General features: G+C 40.4%; 1 protein-coding gene and 1 long non-coding RNA gene across 2 annotated transcripts; both read right to left on the bottom strand.

Moving 5' to 3' along the window:
- Positions 1–4559: 4559 nt before the first annotated feature.
- sb:cb81 (mRNA decay activator protein ZFP36L1) lies at positions 4560–8528 on the bottom strand. Its single transcript, XM_003448989.5, has 2 exons — positions 8162–8528; positions 4560–7591 (listed from the first exon to the last, which is right to left on the bottom strand). The coding sequence occupies exons 1-2, from the start codon at positions 8213–8215 to the stop codon at positions 6377–6379; spliced, it is 1269 nt and encodes a 422-aa protein (XP_003449037.1). The 5' UTR covers positions 8216–8528; the 3' UTR covers positions 4560–6376.
- A 194-nt stretch (positions 8529–8722) lies between these two features.
- On the bottom strand, positions 8723–12631 carry LOC112842109 (uncharacterized). The gene is made up of 3 exons (XR_003213749.1): positions 10709–12631; positions 10115–10283; positions 8723–9865 (listed from the first exon to the last, which is right to left on the bottom strand). It is a non-coding gene; the product is annotated as an uncharacterized LOC112842109 (long non-coding RNA).
- Positions 12632–13643: the final 1012 nt, after the last annotated feature.

Below are 13643 nucleotides of genomic sequence, written 5' to 3' on the forward strand. Positions count from 1 at the left end.
ACTTTGACATGCTTGGGGTTATAAAGGAGCTTGGACAATAAGCTGTGACCTTTTGTTTTGCCTTCTTATTTTCAGTGCAGTGGACTTCAGCATGTTTTGGTCAAACTTTTAGGGAAACTTTTATTAAATATAATGAAAAGTAACATGCTAAAAAAAATGTTCCTCAGAAGTTTTAGTTTGCATCTTAAATACTGCTATTTAAGGATTTATTTATTTATTTTTTGGCGGGGGGGGGGGGACTCCAGGGGTGAAAAACTTGAACTGGAATTGGTGAGTGTTACGTTTGTAGTCTGCAATCTTTTATAACAGAAGAGAAACTACAGTCTGGGGAGAGCTGGCTTGAAAGCCAGAGTATATTGCATAAGGTGAGCTGATGGGAGGCAAGTGAGCAGGTTAGGAGCCAGGAGGAGAGACCATGTGTCCTCTTCTCATTTCTCAGATTGTACATCCTCAGTTACTTTCCTCATCTCCTCTTCACATATATTTGCCCCTCCAACACTGGATACAAATGGATGAGGTAGGAAGGAGAGGAGTTGAGGTAATGGGCGTATACACCAAAAGACATCCTTGCTTTGATGTCATGGACATCAGTCCACTGCTAGCAGGGCTGGACTGGTAATCTGGGAGAGAGAGACAGAGAGATAATGATGGGTCACCAGGATAAAAAATGCCAGGGCTGATTTTTTTTTTTGTCCAGTCCAGCCCTGACTGCATTTTGTAATGGAAAAAAATTTTATCATGCACAGTTGATTATTTTAAATATCTAAAAGCCTACAACTAATGAATGGAAAAAGAATACTCATTAAAGATATCTCCCACCCAGTTTATATGTTTTAGTTGTGTGTCATGACAGACATGAGGACCAAGGACAAATATCAGGACAAGAAAATTCCAAACAAGAGGTTTGGAAACACTGGAACGAGAAAACCCAAAGGGACACCAGGAAGTCTTCCAGTGGCCAGTTTGGCAACAGCTTTTTACAGACTTCTTTTATGCCAAATGAAATACAATGTTAACTGTATCTTTTTACTATATCACTTTTGTTTTTATCATATAGAAGTTATATTAAATCCAGTTTTTATGAGTTCAAGGAAACTTTCCTATTTTAGAAGATAAATAGTGGACAGACAAACATCTTTAATAAAAATGTGTCACAAGACAGTAAAAATATGATGAAGGCCTGCAGAATTGCATTTGTCACAGCTTGGCAGGGTTACTGCCACTACTAGTCTAAGTAAATACCGAGAACCATCCTCAACATACATATCACAGTGTTATGAAATCACTTTAGTAACTGGTGTTCAAATGTCAGGTCTCAAGCAACTGAAGCAACATAATTTGAGCAAATCTACCTCCCACATGGATTTTCAACATTGACTTGATCTATTTGTTTGCTTGATGAGACCCTCACTTCCTCTGAAATCACAGTCCAGTTCCAGCAGCCAAATAAGATTCTTAATTTAAAAATACACAGTTGACACAGTTGTGCTTCAGCATCACGGGTAAAACTTATTTATGCTTCTAACTTATCTAAGTTTGCTGTTTAATTTTTGTGGACATTTGAGGATATTTGACATTCAACGAGACCCATCTGCTTATTAGGACACCTCGTTTAAACAGCTCAGGCCCATCCATTCCCTCCTAAGCTCCCCCGTTAACCAAAAATTCCTCTTTTTCTCTCTAAGCCCAGCACAAACCCTTCCCTGCTGCTGAATTCTCCCAAATCACTTTATCCACCCATCTCTGTCCACACACAGGGAAGCCACCCCTCACCCTCGCTCCCAGGCTGATTCCAGTTCATTCCCATTCAGCTGCATTAGCATACAGATGTTAGACTGAAAACGGAAAGCAGGGACACACAAAGGGGCTTCGTGGCCAGGAGGGGAGGGAGGGATTGAGGGGCTGCACAGGGATGGCCCTTGGCCTTTTTAAGGCCTTGCAGATACACACACACACACAGCCACGGGTATTGAATGGTAAGTAGCCCTGGGGGTTGTGGGAGCCTGCTCCTGCCTCACTTTACTGTTATTCATTCACCAGAGGGAAATCCTCAGCCAGCCCACTGCTGAATGCCAACACACACACACACACACATGCACACACAGAGAGAGAGAGAAATCCCCAACTCCCTCATATAATTTTAAAGGACAGAAACATCAGAAAATATCCAATATAGGATTATTTTTACCCTGCCAATGTCCCCCATGTGAATGTGACTCGGCTGAGAATGTGAGCGGGAATAATGAAAAGAAGAACCAAAAAATGTTTTTTTCAACTTGGACTGAGATTGCATGTTTAACTCTAGTTGTTTAATTCCACCAGGTGATTCAGGTGTAGCAGCAGATTCTAGTTCTGTAGTTTAAGCTGCAATAATGGACCAGAATGACTCGTAAGTCTGTCTGAAAGGACAGAGTTGAGTGTTTCCACTTAAAAGACGACGACGAAGTAGCACCAACACACCGCGCTTTTCAAATATGAACTCAATCACAAATCAGGCCCTGTTGAGCCCGTCAGGTGTGTTTTCATTTCTGGAAGTATTTGTCGGTTGCAGGACACACGATGCCCAGTTTCCTGGACAGTTATGATCTCTATTCTCAAATGGGCTCAGTCTATCATCACACTAAATTTGTGTGATCTGGCAGCATCAATTGATTGTCTCATCCCTTTGAATGCTCAGTACCACACAGTTACAGTTATGCTCTTACATATGGCTCAGCTGGAAAATGTAAAGTAAGCACTGGAGCTGCAGTGCATATACAAAGTTTTATCTGGAACAAAGTTCTTCTAAAAACTAGTTCTGCAACTCTGGAGCCATGCAGACAATGTGAGACAGCTTTTTTAAATGCCCCAAAAATATAATTAAAACTGCTGTATTTGTATGTTACATACACAAAGTTTCATACTTTTAGCTTCATTAACATCTCAGTCCAGAATGTCAATATGATCACAATTTAACTCTCTTATCCAGTGAGAGAACAGAACAAATTAAGTCACAATGATGAATACAATGAAATAGTGACACCTTTCTATCTCAGTACTTTGACAGCAACTACAGAGATATGGCAGGTATAAGAAGGCTGTCATAGACCTCAAGTCTATTCATGTGTCAGTGCAACAACTGGGCTGGTTAATAAGCTTCCATTTTCAGCTGTTGGAAGATTAGACAACTTCCATCAGTTCTGTCACTGATTTCTATTTAGGATCCTTTGAGTGGCATGTGTCATCAGCACTCGTGTTTCATTCACTGTTTGGTAAGTTTCACCATCAAAACTACTTGGTTAGGGTTATGAAACATTAGATAGACATTTTACAAAATTCACCATATTGTGCATGAAAGGCCTAACCCTGTGTATGCTGTTCATTAAAATATGGGATCATTGAAAATAAAATATTTTTTATTTTTAATTAAAATGTGGCCATTTGTGCTTTTAATATTAACCATAGGTTATAATAACAGTTTGTACAAAGAACAAATGAGGTCTGGGCCAGCACAATGTTGTGCAGGGAAAAAAGAACTATGTAATCATCTCATAAAAAATGTATCAGTATTGATTTTTTTCTATATATTTTGCTTTATTGTTTTGAATTTAGTCATTTTTTCCCTATAGTAATAGTTTAATGCACACACACACAGAGTGAGAGAGGGAGAGAGAAAGAGAGAGAGGGGAGGCCCTCAACTTCTGCTCCACTTTTTGTGAATAGATGGAAATCAGTCACAAGTATCTCAGTGCCCCATTGTGTTCTGGGAAGTCTTTGTTCGAGCATCTGTTGCCCAAACATTCTCCCCAGTGTCACTCACTCTAAATTGGTCTGTTCAGACGAGTTGCAACAAAACTCACTCCCCTTCCCACAGAACACACTCCCACACATAAACACGCACACAGAGGGGAGGGCTGGGAGATTCCCTAAACACAAGTAGGAGAAAGAGTTAATCTTTGTTCCTTTTGTTTGTGAATGAAACACAGATGATCGTAAAAGCTCTAAAAACAGTGGCAGGATCTTAAAGTGATGCTCGTGGGAAAACGTCGCCCAAAACGAACATTCGCGTTATTGATTTCCTGCTCGACATGTGCTTTTATTTTTGCAATTGTGAATTTTATTTCACTGAGGAGGGATTTGTCCTCAGTAGCTCAAATTTTATGCAGAAAAACAAACACTGTAAGTGTAAGACTTCCAGTTGTTTCTTCTGAGTGTGACTCAGCATCAAAGCTCTTCTCCAATATTTGCATCGCCTGTCTTCATGTTCAAATATAAAGATGAGAGGCTTTTATCCATCTTATCTTTAAGTTTGAATTTGCCTTTGAAGATAAGGGAGGCTTTACAAAACTAAAGAAACCTTTCTTGTTGTAAATGATTAGCAAGCATCGATGTATGGATGGGAGTTTGTGTGGGAGAAAAGTCAATCAGCTGAAAATCAGTCTTCAATAAGGTACTTTTGTGTTTTTTGTAATCATAGTTTACACATTAAATAATTGACCTAATTCTTATAGTCTTACCTTAATAAGGTGTGATAACAAAAGGAAACAAGTGTAATGAAATTCAAAACAGAGTTCTTATTTTTTTAAGGACTTTTATTTTGAAATAAAGGTGGACATATATATTAAGATAAAGAGCTAGCATATCAACATAACCCATGGAATGTAAACAATAGATGCACTTAAATTATGTAAATCAAAACACACATTATCCAACAACACAATATAGGTTCTGCTTTGAAAATCAAAATAAATAAGACTTTAAGTTAAAAGTTACAAAAACAGCTCGCTGTCAAGCCAGCAACAAGCTACAGCAACAAGAAGCCTCTCTGGACTCGTCAGGACAGGTCAGAGCATTTTTCATGAAAAAAAAAGAATTAAAATCTGGCCTAAATTTTATTTGAACTCGCATGATTTCACCTGCCGCTCAGAGACTTGGCAAGCTAGCGTGCAACAGAGGTCGACCAAACACATTGTCATTAAACCAACTCGGATAGATTAAAGTCAACTATAAAACAAAGGTCACCTTTCACCTGTGTATTTAGATCACAAGAGAAGAAGACAGCACACAATTTTGACCACGAGACACAACGGTCCGGACATGCAGGACATTACCGCACTTTTCACACATTACAAAAGATGTTTTCATTCTCTTGGCGGTTTTGGTGTATCTCATAATGTACCGACATTTTTATTTGCCACTGCTGGCTCACACCAAGGTCTTTTTTTGCTTTATGTTTAACAGGATTTATCAGTTGTTACGTGGATCAGGACGTGAGGCTTAACGGAGAGGAGAGTAGACTCGCTGTGCGCTCACACCGACACCAAATGGCAGAGGATGCTGGAGAAAGCACTGCACTGCTTGTGGCGTGAAAGCTCAGTGAGTCTTGATTTCTGCCAGGCCTATAAGCCAGTAAGGCAACATTAATACAGAATGCCAAAATGTTTCACGTCCTCCTTCCCTCTCCTCTCCGCAAGCCTTCTTAAAGCTATTGGAAAGTGTAAAACCAAGCAGATGGACAAAATGAATGCATAAGTAAAGCATAATTTCTCTGGCATTATTAAGAATGCATAAACACAATCACAAAGCAAACATGACATGAACAATAAATCGTACACAAAGCAATAAATATGGCTAAAAAAAAAGTGTTAGGCTATAGTAAGAATTATAACACTGTATATCACCTGCCGTGGCTAGCAGTACTAGTAGGTTAGGAGAACTCTAACTTTGGTAACTAGAGTCAGTGGGTTGCCTACACCTGGGCTAGATTTTGTTGCTAAAGCATTTAAAGTAGCTGACATACAATCAATGGATCAGTCAGTGGCAGCATACAGTTATTCAACCGTCTTGGACAAGAGGCTGAATAAAAACAGTTAGACTGCCCAAAATATGACTGGAGAAGTGCTGTAGGCTTGCATTGTTGAAACTGACCTGCAAATAAACCCAACACCACATCAGTCACATACAGAGCGAACAGCACTAATGTTAAATTCCTTCATAAATAAGGGTACAGGGAATTCTCACACAGAATTCCCCTCTGAGCAGGAACAGCACAAGGATGAATGCTGAGCTGAGTGAAGAACCCTCAGAGTAGTCCCTAAAAATGGGTATACAACAGTATACAGCGGTAACAACGGCATGAAAAAACAAGCTTACAAAAAGAAAAAAGGGAAAAGGAAGAGTCAACTTAAACTGGACGAACACTGAGCAGTGCTACAACTGCTTGGATGAAAAATGCAATATGCACAAAGATAGGTACTCTGCTGGATTTAAGAGGGAACAGAAAACCCAATGTCTTAATTCTTTGTGAAAAGACCAACATCATATACTGGCCACATAGAGTTAAAACTATTAGACTATATATCCCTGATTAAATTCAGCCCTACAGTAAAACCCTTCCCTACTCATCTGAAACAGAAAGGCGGCTGAAGATGGGCAGTCGGCGGCCCTCGAAGCTCGGTGACTCTGTGCCACTGGAGGAAGAGCTGAGGGAGCAGGAGGATGTGTAGCCTTCTTCAGAGAGGGAGTCAGCTGAGGAGCAGCGCTGAAGGCTGGGACAGGCATTCAGGGAGGCTGGAGGCTGCTGGGGGAGGAGGTAAGGAAGGCTTTTGGGTGTGAAAGTTGAGGTGGGATACCGGGCGCTGACAGAATCGGTCACAGCGAAGAAGCGCAGAGCTGAATCGCCACTGTCACCAGCCAGGTCACCGATGCCAGAGAAGGGGTAATGCTTCAGTGGGCCGGGTTCAGGAAAGAGAGGGGAGAGGAGCTCAGGGCTTCCTATGGAGGACGGAGGAGGAGAGACAGAGGAGGCCCTGGTGAAAAGGAAGGAAGAAGGCTGTGACTCCTTTACTGGCTGGAAGGTCTGCGGAGAGGAGGAGAAGCCTGCGAAACTGAGGCTGTGGCGCAGCAGAGGAGGCCTGAGCTTCTGCTTCTGTGAAGACGCAGCAGCATTGCCGGCATTGAGTTCATCCGCATTGTGAATGAAGTGGCAGCGGGCACCGTATGGGCAGAAGCCTATGGTGTGGAACGTGCGGCAGGGCTCTGTCTTATATTTGGGATGACGGTTGAGGCCTCTCAGCTCGTCCATGCCGTGAGCAAACTGGCACTTGGCACCATACTTGCAGGCCCCGCTTTCCTCATATGTGCGGCACAGTTCCGTCTTGTATCGAGTGGAGATGTGTGGTGGTGGTGGTGGTGGAGGCGTGGGTCTGGAGGAAGAGGAGGAAGCGGCTGAGGAGATGGAGGTGTTACTGATGCATAGGCCAGGTGGGGGGAGTAGCAGTGGTGGGGACAAGTTGGCTGCTTTGTCCTCTCTGCCTCCCAAACTGTTGCCCTCGATCATGCTGACTGAGCGGTCAACTCTGAAGGGGATGTGGCTGAGCGAGGAGCGGGGAAGCTGACCCTCCCTGCTCCACTGCTGGTTGGAGGTCACATTTAGGCCCCAACAGGCTGACTCAGTCATCTCAGAACTGCTGCTGTTGAACTTGGAGTTCGGGAGGGTCACAGGGCAGAGAGAGTGACGTCGCTGGAAGCCGAGCACCCTTTGACTGTGCTGCTGCCGTTGCTGCTGGGAGCTGGTAGACAAGCCATCTGTCGCCTCCAGGCTGCGGAAATTCTGTTGCACAAAAGGAGAGAGGAGAAGAATAGATGAGTGCTGTGCATTCCTGGAGCGCTGGAGCTAAGTGCAGCTGAAAGGAGATTTTAGAGTTGCAGCTAAAACCAGAGGTCTAATAAATAGGATTTGCTCAAACATCTCTAAAGTTACACTAAAAAAATAATTTAAAAATAACACATAATTTAAAAGAAACAGCAAATAGCCTGTTTTCCTGTCACTGTTTCATTAAATAACATTTAAAAAATGCAAAAAACTATTAAATGAAGCCCCCAAAATCTAAAAAAGTTAACACGTGACACTGTAAAGTTACAAAGTAACACAACTAAAGATTGAACAGCTTTTAACACTGTCTGAATCTGAATTTTCTACAAAATATTAAAGTTCAAAACACACTCATGCTTTAAATTAGGCAATAAATTTGTAGCTTTTCGTCACTTTATTTTTTTAACACAAATAAATGAGCTTAATAATTTACTCCTAATTCAGCTCGTATGGGCACAAGCTGATCGTGTTTCAGGCATGCTGGCACACATGTATAAAGGTTTTCGATCGATGCTGGGTCTCTCTCACCTTGCAGAACTCCTCATCTAGTTCCAGGAAAGGTGTTAGAAAGTCGGAGGGCATGGTTAGCTCCACCGTCCTCGCCGAGTCAATGAGCTGTTGTCTGATCTCTCAAGGATATTAAGCACAGAAGTTTCTGGAGTCCAAAGAGAAGGAAACACAATTCTGAAAAAGCTCAGAAGTAAAATTTTAAAAAATATTTTGGGGGAAGGAAAAGGAAAAACAAAAGTAGCCCAGTCTGTTGTGAAGGAGACAAGAAGTTTGGAAAAAGAGCAAAGTGTCCCCAGGAGGAAAGTCACTCAACCATCTGTTGGAATCTCCTTAAATAGTTGGGGAAACCCACCCACCTCCTGCCTGTGTGCTTCAGGGGGCTGGCAGGGAGGGGTCTATGTGTTAATGTGCGTTAATGTGTGTGTGTGTGTGTTTGGGGGGAGGGGGTCCTGAATTGTAATGGGCAGGGAGGGCTCAGAGAGAGAAGGAGGGAGTTGAATGAAGCTACTTTTCTACCCATTCATTACCAAATCCTTAAAAGAGGATTTTTTTTTTTTTTTTTGGGGGGGGGCAGACTCTCATTTTGTTTAGGATCAGTACAGCTGAGGAGTTAATGATAAACAACTTATTCTCATAAGGAGAAAATATGAAAAAAGTATATCCGTATTCCCCCCAACAGAGGCAATCAGCCTTAAAATGAGCAATGCTGTTTATTTAAGTTTTTAATACACAAGTTCTTCTGAAATGATGATACAATTTATTAGATAATTTCACATTTTATTTATTGTTTAGCTACTGCATTAAAATAAAAAATTCATATGGATTCTGGGTCTAAGTTGACAATAGATTAAAAAATCCCAACATTTTTAAAAAATGTCAGAGTGAATCATAGTTACTTTCACATTAGCAGGTTGTCCATGAGTGAATGTTCAGTCACAATAAAACATTAATAATGGCTCATTCACCAGCTTCACAAAAAAATAGCCTGGAATTTGTTTATGAGCCTGATTTAAGCCTATAAGACCTGTTAGTACTTTTCATTATTTTATTTTTATTTATTTATTTTTTTTTCTTAACATTTTTCCTTTTTGGTTTAGATTTGATCTCATAAAGCAAATTCCTTGACTGGTATGCTTGAAATGTGCTATATTCCCTTTATACTTAAGAAGAACATTCAGGTAAAACTGAGTTGAGCGATCTCACATTAGCTTGCATTTCATGGCCTTTGTGTGGGGGGTCTGGATGTCTCCCATATGTCCTTTTCGTCTGTCTCTGGGTCTAAATTTCATTTATGTTGAATCCAAAATACCCATAGGTGTAAATTGAGTTTGAAGGTGTCAGATAAACAAAACAGCCAGTCACTTGTGAACCACACCCAGTTTTGTGAGTAGTTTAAGTTGTTCAAAGATATCCCAGAGGTGTTACTGCTCAGTCATTTCAGATTTTTCTGGAAAAAATAGAAAGAACAAAACAAAATAAAAGAAACTGATTGGACCAAATGTTGCCACCATCACTGAGCTTTTCATCAGTTTTAACTGCCAAAATGTACTCTGTCAGTTACTGTTACGTCTGTGGCCTCACATTTATGAGAGATAAGAAGTCGTCCTTACATCTGGGTCAGTGGTGAGTTTTCATCTTCCCAGATACTGTTGCTGTGCTGCTGCACTGCAGCACTGTGAAGACTGCAGGCACATTTCAGGCAGCGTTAGTGTCGTTGTCGGCCTGTATGGTTGTAGAGTGCAAAGGGTTTAAAAGCCACGCAGGAAGGGTGTGACAGAATTTCAAATGGGTGATAATGGTGCAGATTTTAAAACAATCGCTCGGGGGAATTATTGATAGTGTTCTATTATTATTCATCTACAGGCCTTTTCATGTTTACAGCTTGAAAAGGGCTGTAGATGACTGAGGCACAGATGAAAAGGCAGGTCAGTGTTCAGGCCATACAAATAGCTTAAAGACAGAGTCAAATACCTGAATGAGCTTGACGATTGTGCTATTTGCTGCATGAAAATGCAAATGTCCTCTGCGGTTGGAGCTCACATTAGCCTGTTTGGAACCTTTTTTCTATATGCAGTAATCGCTAACTAGTAATCATCACACGTGTTGCCTCCCGTAGACTCTTTCCAGGCAGCTCTGTCGCCTTAATCACAAAGAGTAATTCCAATTATGTAAATGCATCTGAACCAGATTGTTTCCTCTGTTTTCCACTTCTGTTTAAAGTCAACTGTGAAAAGTATCCCCACTTGATTTTACTGGAAAACCAAAGCTCACATATAAAAATGGCTTAAGAAAAAAGAACTACAATTACCAAAGTGCATTAAAGTAAGAAACATCCATTTGCTTGGCCATACATGTGAGTCAGGTAAAGACTGTGCTTTGTAGAAATCCTAGGATACATCCTTGATTAGATTTTCAGAATATAAGGACCAATGCATTTATAGCCTTTATTCCTCAGAAGTGGAAATTATGGTCAGTTTGCATGGGTCTGCAGATTGAGAGGTTGTGGGTAACATACACATACATAACTACATGCATTTCTCAAAAGAAAGAAAGAAAGTGTATAACCTGAGGCTGTTGGCAACATGGCAGATAAAATGCTGATTGATTAAAAACTTGACTTGAACAGGACAGGGAGTTCACCACAAAGGGGAAGAAATCCCTAAAAATAATGAGAAGCACAGACGGAAATCATTACACAAAACAAACTGTCCACTACAGTCACTTCTTATGTGTGGGAGGAGCTAAGCTGAAGGACCAACAATGTCACAACTGAGACGCAGACAAAAAAAGACTTGATATTTTTTGCCTCCATTTGTAAAAGCACTGATGTCTGAGTGGTGACACCTGTTGTTCAGGAGAATACTGCAGCAAGTACTTGCACTCTTAATGCTGGTGTAAAAGGGGTGGAGATGTGGTGATGTCACTGTTCATATGCAACACAGACAACACAGCGAGCATAATAGCTCCATTTGTGTAGGACCGTGCTGTTACCATCAGCAGTGATAAGTACCCAGAACTGTGAAGATGTCTGCAGTAGATTGTTTCCTGCTGTGCGCCACATTTGAGGAATCTTTTTACTTAAACACACTCTGTGTTTAAAAACAAACAAAAAACAAAACATCAAAATAATCCCAGGCAGCCAAAATCAAATAAAAATGTATGGAAGCTTTTTCCATTGATAAGTGAAATGTGAGATTTAGAAAGGATAGTTCAAGGTCATTAAAAATTAAAACATAGATACGAAAAAAATTATTTAACTGTAAAATAAACAAGTAATCAAAAAATCAACTAGACTAATGCTATCACCGAACAGAAACATGTAAAATCCTGATTGGAAAATTAATGGAAACAAATGTGAAATGAAAACACACAAAAGAAAGTTTAGAACATAAATGAAAAAAGTGCATTTTCTGATGCTTTGTTGTTGTTTGTGGCTTTTAGATCTGAGTGACAGTTACAAACACAAACTGTAAAGAAAACACGTCTTATCACAATGCCTCGCCGATACAGTACGTTACTGTAGCAAGCGTGTGTGTGTGTGTGTGTGTGTGTGTGTGTGTGTGTGTGTGTTCAGGGGTAAAACTGTAATTCAGTGTGGTTTCCTCCCTGTGGTCATCAGGTTAGGTAAGACCTTCGTTATGCCTTTTCCCCCTTACACTCCCCTCGCCCCCATTTTTTCAGATCAGTACATGAATCAGTTGCCTCTCTTTATTTTCCTCTCTCTCCCTCCGTTGCTGTGGTCTGGCCTTCTGAGTGACACAGCAACTGAATCTATTCTTACATAACCAGAGTAACTGTCTGTGGGTGTGGGGTATGTGTGTGGGTGTGTGTATGTGTGTCTGCTTTAGTGGCTGTTTCCTTGTGTATTTTTGCTGTTACAAAATGGTGGTTAAACTAATAACCCACAACACGAGTGCAGAGGTGAATATCTTCATTGCAAATAACTGTACCCACAGAGTGGATCCATCTTAAAGCCGGCTTCTGGTATGCTCTTGGTGTTAGATCAGGGCAGAGGTAGTTCTGTGGAAAACGTTAAGTCAAAGTACTGTTAGAAAACAACGCACAACTGATAATGTTGTGTCGGGTTGTGTGCATAAAAGTACCACAAAATGCTACAAAGAGGAGAACTCTCAGCTCTGCACAGCCGGTGTAAAGTGGGTGTAAAAGCTGGATTATCCGTTTTGGTTACAGATAATGGTTGTCGCAGACTTCCTGAATCCAAAAAAGGTGTGTGAGGAGGGGATTTCCAAACTACATCACCATCCAGCACGCATTTAGGGTGAACCGCATTACTGAGTGCACGAGTTTATATTCATTCATTTATTCATATATTTAGTTATTGTTCTGTTTTAATACCATAATGCATGAATTAATGGAACCCTTGTAAAAACAAAAAAGCTACTTTTAATCTTTTTATGAAAATTATTTATTTTATTTTAAATTTTAACATAAAAAGACCCATTATAGATACAATATTTAAAGCTAGAGTAACTGCGTTAAATTAAGAATTTTGACATGTAACCATTTAATGCCTTTAAGGCAGTTTATTTTTCTGGATTCTTATTGTAAAACACCAGTCAACTATCTTTTACAAGTTGTCCATTTTCTATGGATTTTGAGGCTCTGAATGCAAATATTACTGATACATGTAGTTCGCTGCTATAGGAAGATAAAATCCAAAGTTAAAGAGGCCAAAAGGTCAAATAGAGATAAAAATCATAAGACTTGAAATTTGAAAATTGAATTTCATACTTCATATAAATGCATTTCACATCAGAACAGCTGCAACAAAATTCAGTGAACGGTTTAGGGGGAGTGGTCATCATTTGGGTCATTTTTGTTAAAATTCAGGGGTCAAAATGTATTTTAGTCATTTCTTTTCAGACATCATTTCCAGTTTCCGTGACCTAGAATGAGTAAAGTCTGACTATAATGTGAGGCATTTGACCAAAGTCCACTGTGTTAGTGTGCAGCGCATGATATCTTCCTCTGTAGATATCAGAAAAGAGCTTTTCTGCTCTTTCTGCAGTGTATGCACTCTGCCCACAAAATGCTGCAGCACTTATTTATTTTTTTCTGCTGTGAAATTATGATCCTAAAATGGTTTACATTGTAATTGCGAGGCTTTGTGCTTTCAAATGACGTGTAATTTGATTCAGAACGGGCCATTTAAAGTACAGCAGCAGTGGGATTTTCATTTGGTGTGTTGGGAGGATAATTAGTTACAGATGAGGCAGAAAATACATCTTGAAAATTACCTTATGAACTGATATAGAGCTTTGAGTGGATTTATACATGTGTTAGGAACTAATATCAAGGGTATGTTCCCACAGGCATGGTGGTGGGTTACGCTCTCGCTGGCTGTGAAACACTGCTGGCCGTGTCAGTTAGCAGTAGTTTGGGTGGAGATGAGGGAGGGGCAGGTTTACAGAGGCTGGCAAAAACAGTAAAACAGAGGTTGGTGGTTAGGTTGTATGTTTTCAGTATGCTGACAGCCAAC

Source organism: Oreochromis niloticus, linkage group LG14 (genome assembly GCF_001858045.2).
Source record: "Oreochromis niloticus isolate F11D_XX linkage group LG14, O_niloticus_UMD_NMBU, whole genome shotgun sequence".
NCBI lineage: Eukaryota > Metazoa > Chordata > Actinopteri > Cichliformes > Cichlidae > Oreochromis > Oreochromis niloticus.

Bases quoted from the DNA above. Each gene is read 5' to 3' on its own strand.
- sb:cb81 (XM_003448989.5), bottom strand. From the start codon at position 8,215: ATGCCCTCCGACTTTCTAACACCTTTCCTGGAACTAGATGAGGAGTTC. The intron at 7,592-8,161 runs GTGAGAGAGACC...TTTGTGCAACAG, and splicing joins TAGATGAGGAGTTCTGCAAG to AATTTCCGCAGCCTGGAGGC.